The 17,153-nt window shown below is 40.8% G+C and overlaps 1 protein-coding gene across 3 annotated transcripts; it reads right to left on the bottom strand.

Annotated features, from left to right (window-relative positions):
* Positions 1 to 604: 604 nt before the first annotated feature.
* On the bottom strand, positions 605 to 15,712 carry IFNAR2 (interferon alpha and beta receptor subunit 2). Of its 3 annotated transcripts, none has more exons than XM_065676839.1 (10): positions 15,690 to 15,712; positions 13,518 to 13,862; positions 11,890 to 11,986; positions 8,081 to 8,122; positions 7,657 to 7,786; positions 7,301 to 7,464; positions 4,769 to 4,941; positions 3,850 to 4,012; positions 3,241 to 3,359; positions 605 to 2,054 (listed from the first exon to the last, which is right to left on the bottom strand). In XM_065676839.1, exons 3-10 carry the CDS (start codon positions 11,918 to 11,920, stop codon positions 1,374 to 1,376), a joined length of 1,503 nt encoding a protein of 500 aa, XP_065532911.1. In that variant the 5' UTR covers positions 11,921 to 11,986; positions 13,518 to 13,862; positions 15,690 to 15,712; the 3' UTR covers positions 605 to 1,373. The 3 variants fall into 3 exon arrangements, with proteins under 3 accessions (XP_065532911.1, XP_065532910.1, XP_065532912.1); XM_065676838.1 differs by lacking the exon at positions 15,690 to 15,712 and adding an exon at positions 15,107 to 15,417; XM_065676840.1 differs by lacking the exon at positions 15,690 to 15,712 and adding an exon at positions 14,881 to 15,085.
* Between the last annotated feature and the right edge of the window lie 1,441 nt (positions 15,713 to 17,153).

Genomic DNA, 17,153 nt, shown 5'->3' with positions numbered 1-17,153 from the left:
CATTCAGCATGCCCTATAAAAACCAGCATAAACTTGGGGGAAGGAGGGAGCATTTTTATTAATCACAGAGAAAAACCAGTTGCTTCTCAACTGATTACTGCCACCGACTGAAAACGCCAGCTCTTTGTGAGGGTTTAATAGACTTTTTTTTCCAGCCCATCTGTCACCTCCTGTCATTAAATGGGGCTGCACACAGTCCCCCAGCCTTCACTTACATGTGGTACCAACCACTGTGGAGATACGCACACCAGTGGCGCAGGGTGAGTGTGAGTGCAGATTTCATCTACTAATGCTATAGATGTGTAAATCTGCAAGTAACTAGCTAGTCAAGATTCAAGATGCCAGGTACTTACACCTACTTTGTTCTGAACTAAGCAGGTGCAGCAGCAGAAACTTCTGAAACTGGTCTCAGCTATCCTGACCAAAAGAATAACTGACTGCTGTCGTTACTAAACTGGGGCAAGAAAACTAGTATTATACAGACCAACAGCAGGTGAGAAAAGCGGGGTGGGTTTTTTCCAACGACGTGATACGTAGAAGTATAAGGAGTACATGCTCATACTCATGTAGCATGTAAGAGCCACAGTAAAAATTCAGACAGGGATAGGAAAAAATTTTCTTTTTATGAAGCACAAATGTTAAACTGTACACTGTAGTAACTTTTATACATCATAAAAATATTTTAAAAGTGTAGTATTCAATAATTGCACAGAATTATCCTAAAAAATATAAAAAGTATATTTAATGCCTTGATTCATAGTAAGGAGACCTCTTCCATAACATTGAATATTCTTGTCTCTGCCCCCATTGTTTCACTTAACCAGGTTTCTCTCACAAATGTAGAACTCAGTTCTCTGACTCAAACACAGCAATCCATCCAGCAAAACAGGTTCCAGAGTAATCCAGCAACAGAGCTAACGAAAATGAAAAAAGGGAAAAAAAAAAAAAAAAGAAAAAAAAAAGAAAAAAAAAAGAGAAAAAAAGAAAAAGTGGTCTGGTTGAGGGACTCACAGCCCCTGTTGTACTGCAAACTAACCTCTCACTTGAGTTACAGGAAATCCTTGCTTTGGAACAGCTAAAAGGTGTAGTTCACTATCCAACTGCAAAATGAAGTAAGTACTCTTTCTGCTGCATCCAAACACTCAGTTTGGTTTCTCTGTGGCTCATCCAACCTGAACCATACCTGCAGATACCTGGTGAGATCAGAAAAATAGCTGTTAAAAATGAATGTTGAGCATTTTCAGTGTTCAGGCATATACTCACAGAATGTTAAAAAGAAAAACAAAAAGGAGATCTGTATGGCGAGTCCATAAATCAGTGGTGTTAGACAACATTGATTTGTATGTCATAAAACAATAGTGGTTTTTATTTGTTCATCTTCTTATGTACTCATTTTTTTGGTACATATCTGAATCTGACGAGTCACTTTCATCGTCCTCAGAAGAGTTTTGCCACTCGTGAGAGTTGTTATGACAGTGGGGTTTCTGCACACTTTCTGTGTCATCCAGGAGTTTTGCTTCAACAGCATGAGTACATTGCCAATCAGCTGCATCTTCTTGGGAAGAAAGAAGAGCTGCAGAACTATCCACATTCTCTTCAGAGGTTCCCAACAGCACAGTTTTTAAGTTAATGGTAAAACAAGCACTGTCCTTTGGCCTCGAAGAATAGTTACAATTTGCCTCAGAGAAAGGATTAAGTAACTCACAACTTGTTTCTTTGTCTTCTTCAATGTCCATCTCCTGCTCTTCAACATCTTCTGGGTCAGTGTCCGGATTTTCACTTGCCTGGCTGCTGCTGTCATCACACATGCTACTTGTAGAGTACTGCATGGATGCATCTGGTACGTCAGAGGAATGAGGTACTCTGTTTAAGATATCACGCCTTGTATAATCATGATTACTTATGACATCACTGTCGTCACTCTCATCTTCATCACTGACACCACCACTGGAATTATTTGCCCCTTTTTTAACCTCTTTGTAAATGATCTCTATAGAGGCTATTTTTTCAGATTCAAATGTCCAAGGCGGATAGGCTAACCTCCTGATGAATACCTAAAAGAACAAAGTGAATAAATAAAAGATCAGACAAATTTGCACATATGCAAAATATGAAAAAATACCCTCAGTCATAAGGTTGTCAAACAAATTATTCCTTCCGTGCCACATTTTTGGCTTTTTCTGCAGACTTCAGGGCTCAGCTTCACTCTGCACCTCCCCGGATTACTGAATGTTCAAAGCACTGGGTGAAAATGCCAACAGTAATTAAAAAAATAAACTTAGACATTACTTGGCAAAATCACGTTCAGCAACCTTACAGATGTGAAGGTAAGGACATAGCAAAGGAGAGAAACACAAGGAGTTGATACCAATCTGCTTGTAATGTGCACTTCCCCCAACCCCCAGCTCAAGTATGTTTTCTTCCAGAGTCACACTGTTTCTTTTCCTTTGCTTTTTATTTTCATCCAACTCCACTGTTTGGGTGGATCCCAACAGCCTGGTCCAGGAGTTAGTTTCTAAGGTGCTATGCCTAGCTCTAAATTCCAGCAGAGGTAACTTGCCTATGAATACCCTTTTTTTTCTACTAAGTGTTCCGCTAATCAGGCATTCTTTTCGCTATCACCTGTGTATATCAAAATACAGTAAAAAAACATTACTGAGATGGAAGAAAGAAGAGAGGTGACCCAGAGAAGTGATCCTGAACTTGCCAGTAACACTTCTGGAAGTAACAAGTAGGATTCTTTTTTGGCAGGGACATATCTGCACCTAACTGCATCCCAATCTACAGTATGAAACACCTGTGAAACTGGAAGGTTGGGGGCTTGCAGAGTATATATGCTTTCAGCAGATTTTTCTAGGAGCATTTTTCCTTTGACTGAGAAGCTACTGGTGATGTCACTCAGCAGACTCAGGTTTCTGTACACATATGTCCTGCACTGTGGTGACCAGAAACAAATATACCTCAGGTATGCCCTGACAAATGCTGAGTAGGGTGGGATGATCTCTATCTGTTAGTAACTTGTCACAGAAGTAGCAAGAAATGGTGTTGAAAAAGCCTGAATATTTGTTCCATAGCCTACAGGCTGCTGCATCTTGTCTGTTCTATCTTTGACACATGTAAACTGCAAATTAAACCATGCGTACTTATATAACTTGTACCTAATGCACAGGACTAGAAATTTCAGAGGGTAAAACTTCTTCCTCCCTACCAGGAAGGTTAAAAACGAGAATTAATACATACCAAAGTACGTGGAAGTGATTTATTTGGAAGAATATAGCCTCCTGCATGCATACACTTCAGGGCACCAGCTAACATCAGTGAAAAGCATACAGCACATGTGATAACAACTGTATGATAATCTGCAAGTGAGAAAACCAAAACCAATTAACATACATAAATGAAGTTTCCAGTAACCACATTTCACATTCAGAACAGCTATTCAGAATCACAGAACCTCTGCGATCGGAGGTCATCTGGTCCAAAGTCAAAACAAGACCAAATCTCAGATTCAGGAATTAAAAAGGAAATTACAGCATCATTGATAACTGCACATAAATGCAGTTAGTGAAGATTTGTATGGCTTGCAGGATGAAGAATAGATCTATAGCCCCAAAGTGGATGGGGGTTTATGTTTCACTTAAAAATCCCCACAATGTTTATCACTCAAAAGGTACTTTCTCTCTTAGTGCTTTTAGGATTAATTGACTTGTAATTCTTCCTACATTAAAACAAAACCAAAACAAAAAAACAAACAAAAAAACCCCAAAAAAACAAAACCCAAAACAAAATACAAACCCACATGCACCTAGTTAAGTCACACAGTCCCTTCCTGCCCCACAGGACAGTTACCTTGTTGAGCTAGAGAGTCTGCAGCTACACATTTCCAGGCTGATGGGATGGAATGTTTGTTTAGAGATGCTGTGACCACAACAGACACACAGTAATTTCTATTTGGATACAATTCTTCAATGACAGTATTGAAAACATCTTCAGTGGTTTTCTCATGGGGCCTCTGCCATGAAAGACAATGTTTCAAAGTTAGCTCTGTGCCTAAAAAAAAGATCCCCAGAGACTGGTGAAACTGCAAAGACTGACACAGTAACTCAGTGGTCTACCTAGACAGCTGCTGCTTCATCTCTAGTTGTAGCTGATGTCAAGGTGCCTACCTTACATCTGTTTGTAAACATAGTATTATCAAAGATAAGTTGCCTATTGTCCCTAACTGTTGGTCACTGTGTGTCCCCTTGAAGTAGGCTCAGATAGATGCTACAGATTTGAAACTGCAAGTGATACTCTGATTCAGAAATCAGGAGAAAAAACCATCTGTGGCAGGAAAGCTGCGGTCCTTACTCCATGTCTCCTGGCAGGATGAGTTAGATTAAATTCCCAACAGATATCTGCCTGACCTACTGTTTACAGCTTCCAGTACAGACACTCCATGCTCTACACCTGCTAGTGTGTGCCTACACCTGCTAGTGGTTTCTGCTGAAATGTCTTGCCCTTGTCTTCTCAGGGAATAATCACTTGAGCCAGTGCTCTATGTTTTATTTCAAGTAAGGATACAGGACAATTAGTATTCCTCTTCTAGGCTTGCTACTATGTGGTAAAAGGAAACTGAGGTTATGATGGCCATCCTCTTTGTTTCCTTCTAAGTATCTTCTGTTCATATATTCACATATTTGCTTCTGTGAATCTGCTAACCATCAGAGCCATTTTATGTTTTCGATATTTCTCCTCTAATTCATAAATAAACCAAAAACTTCTTTACCTTATGCTCTCCATCAAGTGTTTTCAGTGTTATACCATAATCAAGCTCTTGATATATATCAATTAAAGACAGTAGCTTTTCATTTTCTCTGAAGTAAGAGGTTGGCAGCTTTATGGTGACATTTATGCAGTTTATACAGGAACTGATATTAACTTCTGGTGGTCCCAGGAATGCTATTAAAAAAAAAAAAATAAAAAAAAAAAAAAAAAGAAGAGGTGGATAAAACATACACTATGTATTCAGTACCACTTCTATTTTGGTGACAGACATGGAGCTGACTAATCAGATTCCGGAACATTTCACTGCTATAAAACCACAAGGCCTTGTAACATTTGAGTTCCACAGTCAAAAAGCCTTTTCCCACATGACTAGATTTGAAAAACAGAAAGCAATGGAGAAGTGGGAAGAAGCAGAAAGGGGACAAAAACCTTGCTTCAGCTCCACAGAGATGTGAGCTTTTTATCTATTTGAGAGCAAAGCTGAGGTTAATGTATAGGAAAAGCTGTTTACTTTCTTGCTCATCATCATCTTCTAGCCACTCTCTGGAAGAGATTTTTGTAGACATTCAGAGGTGTGTACCCCTGCACATATTCATGCTAGTTGCAAGGAAGGCTATAGGGCTAAACTTAACAGCTGAGCTCCAAATACTAGAACTCTACTGAGAGTGGGACAGAGGACATAGTGAAACATAGTTACACTTCTGTGAAACTTCCACTGAGCCTTCAGATTCTCAGAGCAGGCCTGTGTTCCAAGAGCCATGCATGCTGCTTGTCTCCTTCCTCCAAAACTACATATCCACCAATACTGGAGGAACTTCCATAGTGAATCAAGCCTAAGATCTTTACACAATAAAGGAGCAGGAACGTTGGAAAATGGCAGGAGAACAAACTATGCCCATAAACCTCCATTTCTGTGTAGTTCACTGGGAGGGTGGGGGGAAACATCAAAACTTAGAGTTTGCATTTCACTTTGTCTTTTCCAGAGGCACGTGCATTTTGACCAAGGTAGAGACTGGTTTGCCAACCTCTACAAAATTCAAAAAAGCAACATGCATTTGCTAACTACTTCTGTTCCTGAAATAGTGTAGAAAGAAAAAACAGACAAACAAACAAACAACAACCCAAAACCCAAACCCCAGTCAAGTTTACTACTCAGAACAAATGTGAGCTTTCATTTACTCCCAAACAGGAAAGCACGTCCTAGTCAAACGATTACACAGTTATTCTTTTCTCATCTTTTGCTTTAAGTTACAAACAAACATTAACTTAAATCTGGTTACAGCCAGAAATGTTTTTTATTACTGGCTCTTTGTTATGAAGCTTTTCTTTCTTTGCTCAAATCCATCTGTCAACGGGAGTGAGATTGGTATTTTGAAGGTAGCCATCAACTACACCCAGTAGGAAAATATCTCAGAATATTGATTCTTTCCTATTCAGGCATTGTAAAAGAAGAAAATGCTACAGGGCTCATCTAAGTCCTGTGCCCTGGAAAACATGACTTTACTCAATTGCTTATGGTTTGAACTAGAGAACTACTAGCAAAGCATCCAACTTCAATTTACAAATTGCCAGTAATGGACAACCAGTCAAAGCACCTGATAGTTTGTTCCAGGGGTCAGTTCAACATATGCTTTTGTTCCTAGCTAAAGTTAAATCTAGCTTCAGCTTCCAGTCAGAGCATGCTGTTATGCTTTGCTTTTGAGACTAAAGAAGCTTGCCACCATGTTAACTACTGGTCAATGCACCTTCTGATCTTACACTTTCAAAAAACTAACTGCTGAAAGACTGAAGACCTCCACCTTAGAGGAATGTTCTCAAATCCTTCAGTTATCCTTGTGGTTATTCTCCCCATCCCCTCCAATTTTTCATCATTTCCAAGACTGTAAGTGGACACAGCAGTGGCTAACTCTGTGCCGAATGTAGGGGTAATATGACCTCCAATTTCTTCTCCATAGTCCTCCAATTGTTCCTCAATCACTTTCTGTTACTTCAAAACTGAATACTAAGCACAACTAAGGGTGAAGCCGCCTCTGGCATCAGAAGATGTCGCAGCTAATAAGAGTCTTCTTTCAGCAAGGAAAGGGAGAAGAGCACATTGATGGGCAAACAAGTAAATCTCTTCCCCTACACTTAGTGCAGGCACAGTATTTCTTCAACTCTTAACACTGACTACTTGAAGACACAAAAGAATGTTTTGTGGGTTATGTATCTTAAGCATTTAGAGATTTTTGCTTGTCAGTGCTTCATATGATCCTATATTCTCCATATTTACACATACATTTTATTTGAAAATCAGAGCCTTGTCATTTACCAGAACTACTACTGTAGCCACTAATTATAGAAAGCTATCTATATATTCCAGGTCTTGTAACTCATAGGTGCTAGATTTTATACAAATCCATCTTCTCTTACATAAAAGAATAAGCTACTGACCCAGTTAGTTTGCCGTATTTTAGTGTAAAGCTAGCAGAATATCATTTACACATGAGCTATGAACAAAAACTTCTAAAACGAGCAAATGCAAAGAACTTACTGTCAGTAATTGGCACAAAATGAAGTACAGAAGAATTGAATTCTTGATTTCCTACAAAGCTCTGAACCAATGCAGAATACTGAGTGTTCACCTGTTTAAAATCATCTGTCAGATTACAGGAGAGTTGCGTAATATTTGAACATTGTTTGGCAGTCTTCCAGTTCCTGTAAATCAAGACAAGTTAAAAGAAGATCAAAATAATCTATCTGGGTTTCCTGGTATAAAAAAGTAGGGGTCGGGGCGAGGGGAGGAAGCATTTCTGCGTGGAAAAACAGACAAATAAACCCCCCTCTAGTCTTAATATTTTGACTTGATAAACATTAAAATGAAAAATTGTGTCATAAAATATGACTTGCCTGCGGTCAGTGTACAGCACACGATAGTATGTTGGCATAGATGGATCCCTTTTTGCCTGCCAGGACAAAATGTGCTGAAAATTGTAAGATTCCATTTGTAGCTTTTGAGGTAGCTCTCCCAGAAATCTTTCTAGAAGGGGAAAAAACCCACCCAGAAACAATCAATCAGTATGTTTGGTATATTGTTTGCTATATGAATGGCAAACAAATGTAAGATTGCAACAATTCTAATAAATAAACCAATTAAAGCAGCCCAATATTTGCCCCAAAATACAGAATAGAGTCCAGCACAACAGAAACAATAATGCAAAGGACTGTCCACTTTTATTAAGTTCTTCCTTCAAAAATCATGAAGTTTTACGATGATGCAATTTCTTTGAACTCTGTTAAGAAAAACACTTAAAAGACAATAAAAGCCTCTTACCAGGCAAGCTGTGACAAGCCGTAGACAAAATGCTGATGAACACTGGAAAATAAAACTATGTATTAATGCATTTGTATATCTACAATATCTGATTACTAGCCTACTATTGGCAATATTAATTTCCAACAATTAGAGACAATACTCAGTTCTGTCAGTGGAACTGTTTCTTTCACATATTCTTGCTGACGACTTTCCCCTACCCTTCCCTCCTTAGAGTATGGGATGATCCCTTCCAACCTCTGTCATTAACTGGAGGCTCCCAGAAGCTAGTTCTTTGATAACTACACTGTGCTTCAGACTTATGCTGATCCCTGACAGATGAGGTTCATGACTCAGTGTGAATAAATGTTCTTAGGACGTTCTTACCAAATATCATCTTAGAAGATTCCGACTATATTTCAAGTAGCTCACCCTGCCTATTAAACACAGTTTTAAGTCATAGAAAGAATCTTAAGGCTGGTCTGGGAAAAAACACTGTTACTGCCTGAAGAACATTATTGAATCAACTTCACAGATGCCATTCTTTGCTGAATGTGGAGAGTTCTCAAAGCTGTAGTTTTAACAACTTTGATGTACCACCCACTGTCTCCAGACAGCCAACACTGGTAACTCCCTATTTCAGTCTCTATTTTGTAACTCCCTCTCTATTTTGTATCCTGAAATGTTACAGAAGTAACATTTCCCTGCGGTGTTTAACTCTACAGCATTCTATTCTCTGCCTGCAAAAGAACAGAAAGAACACCACCAACAGATGCCACAGCACTTCTGCCACAAAACATGGTTAAGGCCGCATTCAGACTGTTAGGCCTTAGTATTCAAGTAAACACTTGAACCCAGCCTTCTTGCAGATCTCAACATTTTAGAGATCCCACATCTTCTTGTATAACCTCTGCAAGAGGCCCACAGCCTCAGTGTATACAGAATTCTTTTCTTTGACCAACCCAGTCTTGTATCATTCATACATTTTCAGCACAGTGCTTCAAGACACTCTTGAAATAATTGTTCTGACCTTTCTATTTTTTTTTCCTCAGGATCCTTCATTTCTCTTCCGCTTTCTGAAGAATGCATGTCCTCATTCTAAAGGCATTTTGTGGTCTATCCTTCTACAGATAAGATGTCAACTCCCATATTTAGTTGGCCAAAGAAGTCAGTTTAGTTCCAAACATATATGCTTGCTCTCATTCTCATGCTATAGACTAATTCCACGGAAATATCTACAAAATAACTTCATTATTTTCCTTAAAACTCTTCACTATGTACTCTCTTTTGTCTTAACACCTAAACCCTCTACCCAAAAATATGACAATACCCCAAACACCACTGGCCTGCTGTGTCTAATGAACTCTGCTGATTAATACTGCCTTAACATTTTCTTTTATTTTCCTAATCTCACTTAGAATGGTATTTTCTGTAGCATGACAAATGTCTTTGACTTTACATTTATACAGCAGCTAACACAGCAGCACTCTGGTCCACAACTAAGGTTCTCAGGTGCTACACTGTGATGTGAATCATAGTACCAGAATACATATTCCTGGTCAAGTAGAGGGGATTCAGAATAGTAGCAGGTCAGTGGGAACTGTCCTGTCCCAGAGACACTGAGAGAATTTCCTAATGGATTCATGCAGTTATTTTACAATCCTTGCCTACTTTTGCAGAGATGGATGGAAGAGGAAAGGAAAAAAATTCCTGCTCAGTTAATTAAAGAGATATCTGAACCAAATCTTTATGGCTGCAGGGAAGTGTCCTAAAAGATGACCTTTAATTAGCAGTGGGCAAACACAGAAGCACACACAAATACACTTGGGCACTAAGCTGGTGAAAGTCATTTGGGACGGATACTTAGCCAAGTATCTCTTCTAAATCTGGGTCTTCAGTTATCTGTCTCACAAACATTAAACTATGCTCCCAGCATCCTTTCTGAAATTAGATGCAAAGAGATTAAGCAGATCACTTGTGGAAATATAAATTTGCTGCATGTGCTACTCATGAGAGAAAACTCATCTCTCAAGCTTCATTTTGCCATCCAAACCACAGACATCCTCTTTTTTGCATGTCTTCCTTCAGTACTTGTTCTTCTACATTATTACTGAGTAATAAACATCCCCTTAGAGAAGTGCAGTTAAAAGTAGAACTACTGATTTCCTGCCATATAGTAACAGATTACCTATCTGGAAAAAACATCCTATGGGTATGAATAACAAAGCAATACTTTTAAAACAGTTATTATTCTTTACCTGAACACAGTTCAGATTTATGATCATTTGTGTGAGGAATTCTAATGTGCTAACAGGCACACAGCCTTTACCACATTAAGACTAATCCCATTACAGAAACAGGTAGTTTCAGGGTGCAGATTCTAGTAATGGCACACTTCCTTGGAGCAAGCTTTTCAGATTAGGGGATGTAAACAGTCTCTTGTCATTCTAGCACCAGCCACGTCACATGTGTCAGCCATCTTGCCAATATATTTCGTGCAGACATAATGTTTTTCTATTCCAGCAGGTCCAAGGAGGTGATCCTGCCCCTCTGCTCTGCTCTTGTGAGACCTCACCTGGAGTATTGTGTGCAGTTCTGGTGTCCTCAACATAAAAAGGACATGGAACTGTTGGAACAAGTCCAGAGGAGGGCCACGAGGATGATCAGGGGACTGGAGCACCTCCCGTACGAAGATAGGCTGAGGAAGTTGGGGCTGTTCAGCCTGGAGAAGAGAAGGCTGCGTGGGGACCTCATAGCAGCCTTCCAGTACCTGAAGGGGGCCTGTAGGGATGCTGGGAAGGGACTCTTCGTCAGGGACTGTAGTGACAGGACAAGGGGTAACGGGTTAAAACTTCAACAGGGGAAGTTTAGATTGGATATAAGGAGGAAGTTCTTCCCTGTTAGGGTGGTGAGGCACTCGAATGGGTTGCCCAGGGAGGTTGTGAGTGCTCCATCCCTGGCAGTGTTCAAGGCCAGGTTGGATGAAGCCTTGTGTGGGATGGTTTAGTGCGAGGTGTCCCTGCCCATGGCAGGGGGGTTGGAACTAGATGATCTTGAGGTCCTTTCCAACCCTAACTATTCTATGATTCTATTCAAGGATCCTCAGATTAGACAGGCAATTTTATGCCAACAACAATTTAATGCCAGTATCTGTAATTTTTAAATGTGTCTCTGCTCTCAAAATCACAGTCCATTCATCAAGAGTTCAAGCTGCCTCAGAACTTTGATTCAACAAACATGCTTAGCAAATATAGTTGGAGAGTTGCAAAATTTTGTAGGTTATGCTATTACGTAAGAGACACAGACAAGAAAAAAAAAATAGACCAGATAACAGGGAAAATTAGGACTGGAGAGATAAAGATGGTTTGCAAATCAAATGTGGAACATTTTTACTATCTTATCTTTCTTTACAGAATTAAATGTTCCTAGCAAAGCAATTTCTCACTATAACTACAGCTCCTAGCTTGCATGCTAGGAGCTAACCTAGCTAACAAGCTAAGTCTGTTGTGCCTGCTAATCCAGAAACTAAGGAATCCTGAAAAAAGTTAGAATAAGAGATGAAAAACAACATATCCAACTAAGAGTTCAATGGATATTTATAAGCAGAAAGCAGTACGCTGTGTCAAAGCAGTTATTTCTTATGTGAAAAATCCAGGTTTATGTATAGAATGGAGTGTGTAGAATGTAATACACTAGATTCTTGATACTGTGAATTATTCCAGGGAAAGCTCTATAAGATGATGGTATCTTACTTCAGTAACTCAGGAGGAGTGTTAGTGAAAAATTAGCATTATTACTCCTCTTACAATATAAAGGCCCAGGCAACTTACCAAGTTGATGAAAATGCATTGGTACATCCATCAGTGTTTCCACGGCAATTAACAAATATAACCTACTGACTGCAAACCAATCATTTTGCTTCTGTACCTGCAAATAGATAAAAACCAACCACATTCAGCAAATCATCTCAGTAAATTACTTGCAAGAAAAACAGGCCTATGTACGAAGAGTTACTTTAACCTCTTCAATGCCTAGGGGGACGCAGAGGTTCTGAAACATTGCGGGGTGGGGCCAGGATTCTCAGATCAGACAGGCAACTTTATGTCAACAGCACTTTATTTGGTGGAAAGATCTCTCACCATTTTAAATGAACACAGAAAACACTGTACGGTATAATGAAAATAAGCACTACTTGGCTTTATTTCAAATATTACAAGAACTCGTCATTGTTGTGAAAATTATTTCCAGAAAGAGGGCAGATCAAGAGGAAGGTTAAAAAAAAAAACAACCAACCACTTGTAAAATTATTAGTTATGAAGATTCTGCTACAATTTTTTAATACAGATGACCCATTAAAATATTTCATCTCCTTGATGTTGTATTTTTATTTTATTTATTATCCTCAAGGTGTTCATATTTGCAGGATCTGGTTTTGGATTACAGGCGTAAGTATTAAGGAACAACTGTGAAACTATGGATGTCTGGGCAAGGATGTAACTATTTCCAAAGAATCTTCTCCTCAGGATTAATATAAAAAATGGTTTTCACATTTAAAATAATTTTTCAAATACAACTTAAATTATTTTCTCTGGAAAGTAACTTTTCAGAGAAAACAATTTAAATTGTATTTAAAAAATAATATTTTCTCTAGAAAATAACAACCAAACAAACCACAGCTTAAAATTTAAAATCATGGCAAAGCATACTACGGTCAAACTTAGCAACAGTATGTTAAAATCTGATTGGAGATGTCAATCTTCCTCTATTCAAAGTTTTAGCATGACTATAGGAAGCTACTAGATAAATGTCGGGAACCTGTATCTGTGCAACTGATAATCATAATTTTACAGACAGAATGTTCTTTTCCTTTCAATTTGGTTCATTTATCAATTCATTCAAGCACAAGGAATATTTAGGAGATATAAAATACCAGTCTTCCTCTTTCCAATCAAAATGAAAAACTATTGATAAGAAGATAAAAATTTACTAGTCACAAAATCTTAAAGTTTATCACTAATATCAGCAAACTAGAAAGCAATTAAGTCACATATCTACCAAGTCCACTTAGCCTTGGCACTAGTGAATGTGACAGAAGAAAAATATCATTTGACTTTCTCATTTGGATCAAATTTACAGATTATACAGTGTGTGTGTACACATATATGTAGATACATATATAAAATAATCTTTTTACTTCAACAAGGTTGCCAGCTTTGTTAGAAGTCATACAGAAACATAGCGCCAAACAATACTACTTTCACAGTCACTTTAGAGAACAGTTACAGCCCTGGGATCTGAATTTTCAGGCTGTTCAGAATTTTCTTTTAAGGTGAAAATTTTGAGGATCCCAAATCCACTTAGCAAAATATATCCTTTATGTCTTAATCCTCGCAATTAATCACAAACCATGTTCAAAATACTTCATATATGGTATTGTGCAATAGATGTATTTGCATACCTTTGATCCTTGTTGTACATGCTGTCATGAATAACAACTATCCCACTCTTGGAATCTGAAGTGACTCCTGTATGGCTCTGTATGCTGAACACCACACGTATCTTGAATGATGCATGTTCAAAGCCAGGTTATGTATTTAGCACCATAGAATATATGTGTGTATATATATATACAAAGTGAAAAAAAACTAAGGTTATCTGACTTTGCACAGTTGTTTAAATGTGGATGTCATCCGCAGATCTATCAATGCCAGGTAAATTCCAGAGGAAATTCCAGGGGGAAACCATTTCTGTCAGAACTCCGGTTAGCTTTTGTTACTCTTCCTCTTCAGAGCCCCAGCAATCCCTGGAGAGAAGTCATAGAAATACTCATGAGTCCAGCCCTCTCTCACCTCATCAGCCTGGGCTCACAGTAGCTCCCCCCAGAGACGCTTGAAGCCTTCAGTGCTATCAAAACTCAACTTCACTGAGTCCTGCACTGGAGTTCAGTCTGAGTTGGTTTGTATTTGCCTCCAACTAGACAAAGCAGGTTTTGAAAGTCACTGACTTTTATTTCAGAAAAGCTCCATAGAAAACACACCTTTTTCTTCGAAATAATCAGATGGCATATTAATTTATATACACTACTTATTGGAACGTTGAGTGAGAAACAGAGAGAGAGACAGAAACCACAGAAGACGTTTCAGGCAGAGAAGTCAGCAGAGAATTGTTTTAAATCTACACACAGGTAATACAATGTGCAAACTAACTTTACTACTGAAACCATGTGAAGTACGGAATCACGCTGTGGGTTATAGTATTATGCCCATGATCTGCTCCTGGCTTTGCTGGGGGACTTTGGATAAGCTGCTTCCAAGAATATTGAATTAATTTAACCTTAATAATCCAAGTCCGTTAACCACAAGTCCTTCTTCCATGCATTGCCAGCAGTGCTCCTGGTGAGCCAGACATGCAGCATTATAACAGAGAGATGGACAGACAGACTCCTCGGCTGTGGTGTGCCGCTCCAGCACGGCGGGGAGGACACAATGAAACAGCACTGGTGCCAACAAACCTCGTCCGACTCTACCGCTGCCCATTTTTCCTTACAAATTTCTGTCCCTGAGCTACACGATTACCTACAACGCAACCCACAGGCTGTCACTAGGGTCTGCTTTGCAGCCAGTGACATCGCCGAAGGAACAATCCCCATAACCCGCCGTTTTCAAGTGCGATTCCGCGGGTATTACACCAAGCCGCGCTGCGGGGTCACCGGTTTCAGCAGCAGCGGCCTCCGCTACGCGCCCACCGAAGCGCAAACAGAAACCAGCGGCCTTTCCGGGAAACCCCCGCAGCCGGGGACGCCGAGCCCGGCGCGCACACACCTCCCCTCGCTGAAAGAGGGCGCGGAGCGCAGCGCGGAGCTCCGCCGGGCGCGGCTGGCCTGGGCCCTGACGGGGGCTGCTGTCCGCCGCGGCCCTCGCTCCGGCTGCTCCAACGGAACACCTCCGACAGCCGCGACACAGACGAGCACCCCCGCACCACGGACAGCGACCCGCTAGGAGAGACGAGCGGTGGGGCACGGGACACTCCGCCACCTCCCAGCCGTACCTGGCAGCAGGCGGCATCCCGGCGGCTCCGCTCCGGACCGGCTGCCCAGTCAGGCCGAGGGAAGCGCCGCCCACAGCAATGGCGGAGGGGGCGCTGCGGCGGGCGGCTGGCCCCGCCCCGCCCCGCCGGCGGCCCCGAGGCGGGGGCAGGGCAGCTCCCGGTGGGGTCGGTGCGGGGTTACTGACGGGGCCGGCGGCACGGCGCCGCTTCTTCCGGAGCGGGTCCGCAGCTCGCCGCTGGCCGGAGGTGCCCCTGACGGAGCGCAGCTTCCCGCACCCGCGGAAAGCGCGTCCTAGCCTCGTTTCGCTTTTACTCCCATCCTCCGGCGCTCGACGCGTGTTGTCGTGAAGGAAGACTGCGGAAGGATGCGGAAGCGCTTTCTGGTCTCCTTGCTGTTTAATGTTGAGGGAGTGCGGTGCTGCTGGTAGCTGGTTTTGTAAATATTTGCCTTAACAGGGGCCGAAATGGATAAGGCGTATTCTGTCATAGTGTTTTCTGATAGCGGAAAGAGCAGCATGGGGTATTCAATACAGCCTGTACCATGTAATGTGAGGGATCCTCATGAGAAGATCTTGGTACCTACCTGAGGTGAGCAAGGGGTAAGAAACCAGGTCTGGCTAGTGGACGTGTCCCACTGGACCTGCAGCCCCACTGACTACCCCTCCTTGTCCGTTGGCCTCCGTTTCTTCACTGATGGAGACGTGTAATCTTAAGAGTTGTTTGGCAGCTGGACATGAGGTGATGTTGCATCTCCTTAAGCCATACAAAGAAAAGCAAACCTGAGGTTTCCAGTTTCTGTTTCAGGCTGTTTTACCTGTGAGGCCTTTCTAATTTTTGCTAACTGTTTTGGGTTGGATTTTGTTGTTTGTTTGGGATTTCTTGGGTTTTTTTTAAGAATTATTTTCACAGAAATATCTCATTTCCTGCCATTTCTGCAGAAGCTCCCACAGACTTTCTTCCTGCCTGTCAGACTAATTCACTGGCTCTTGTGGTTGCTCAGCACAAAGTGAATCTTCTTTCTGACTTATGTACAGGAGGGATAAAGCACCTGTAATGAAGGGTGGAGGAGACCTAGCACTCAGTTTTCACAAATTTTGGTCAAGTCAGCAGGTCATAGCTATTACCAATCTAAATTGCCTCCCATAATGATCTGTCTGTGACTTAGAGGTAAATGTATCCGTGAATGCTGAAATACTACTTCCACTCATAGCTGTCCCTGGTTCTAGCACTCAGCAAAGTACTCTCACTCAGGTCATGACCCAGTGCAGACAGGGAGGACTATGAGCAAGAAGCAGTGAAGATGTGGCTAGCGCAAAATATAAAGCCTCTCTATTTTGGCAACTCAGCTTGCATTTCCCACAAAGGAAAACATGCTGAAGCCACAGGGATGCTCATGTATATACCAGGAATAAAAGTCTGTAATGAAAACTCCAGACATTTTTTCTTTTTTGTGTGTGGTTTTGGGGGTTTTGTTGTGTTTTTGTTTGTTTGGGGTTTTTTTTTCCCATTTGCTTTTGGGTTTTAATGTAAAGAATAGCTCTGTCTGTTGCACTTCATGTGAAAAACTGCCTGTAGAATTTGTAAGTGAAATGGGGAGCCTGGCTCTGGGCTCTGCCGTAGTAAACACTGACAGTATTCTTCAAAGAAAAACTGGGAAGAAATTGCACAGGCACATGCCTTTTTGGTATCATACCCAATTATTTTGTTCTGTTAACATGTGTGTGTATGTGCACATGTGTGTATTTATACATAAATATCCATTTGTGTGCAGAAGTCTGACTTTGGGGGAGGAATCTTAACACACCATGCCTGTGATATAAGGAAATCAAGTGCCTGAAAAACATAGGGTTAAGATACTTTTAACTTAACTTAGGTCTAAGACAGAGAACAGTGTTTGTGTTGTAAGTCTGTGGTGTGATAACAGAATTTAGTAGTCTTACTAACAAGAGTGAATTATTTCTTTCCATCCTTCTAATGAGTGACCATCCTTCTAATTATCAGTTAGTTGGGAGGCAGTGACTCTCAAACATCTGCTAGCTTGGGAGGC

The sequence above is a fragment of the Lathamus discolor genome, chromosome 4, assembly GCF_037157495.1.
Source record: "Lathamus discolor isolate bLatDis1 chromosome 4, bLatDis1.hap1, whole genome shotgun sequence".
Taxonomy (NCBI): domain Eukaryota; kingdom Metazoa; phylum Chordata; class Aves; order Psittaciformes; family Psittacidae; genus Lathamus; species Lathamus discolor.
The sequence above is the reverse complement of the archived record's forward strand: the minus strand, read 5'-3'. Positions and strand labels throughout refer to the sequence as shown.

What these genes read in the sequence shown, in the direction of transcription:
- IFNAR2 (XM_065676839.1), bottom strand. Translation starts at nt 11,920, where the DNA reads ATGGATGTACCAATGCATTTTCATCAACTTG. An exon ending in GGCTTGTCACAGCTTGCCTG is followed by an intron (nt 7,787 to 8,080) that starts GTAAGAGGCTTT and finishes TTCCCCTTCTAG; the next exon opens with AAAGATTTCTGGGAGAGCTA. An exon ending in CACTTGATGGAGAGCATAAG is followed by an intron (nt 4,013 to 4,768) that starts GTAAAGAAGTTT and finishes CTTTCATGGCAG; the next exon opens with AGGCCCCATGAGAAAACCAC.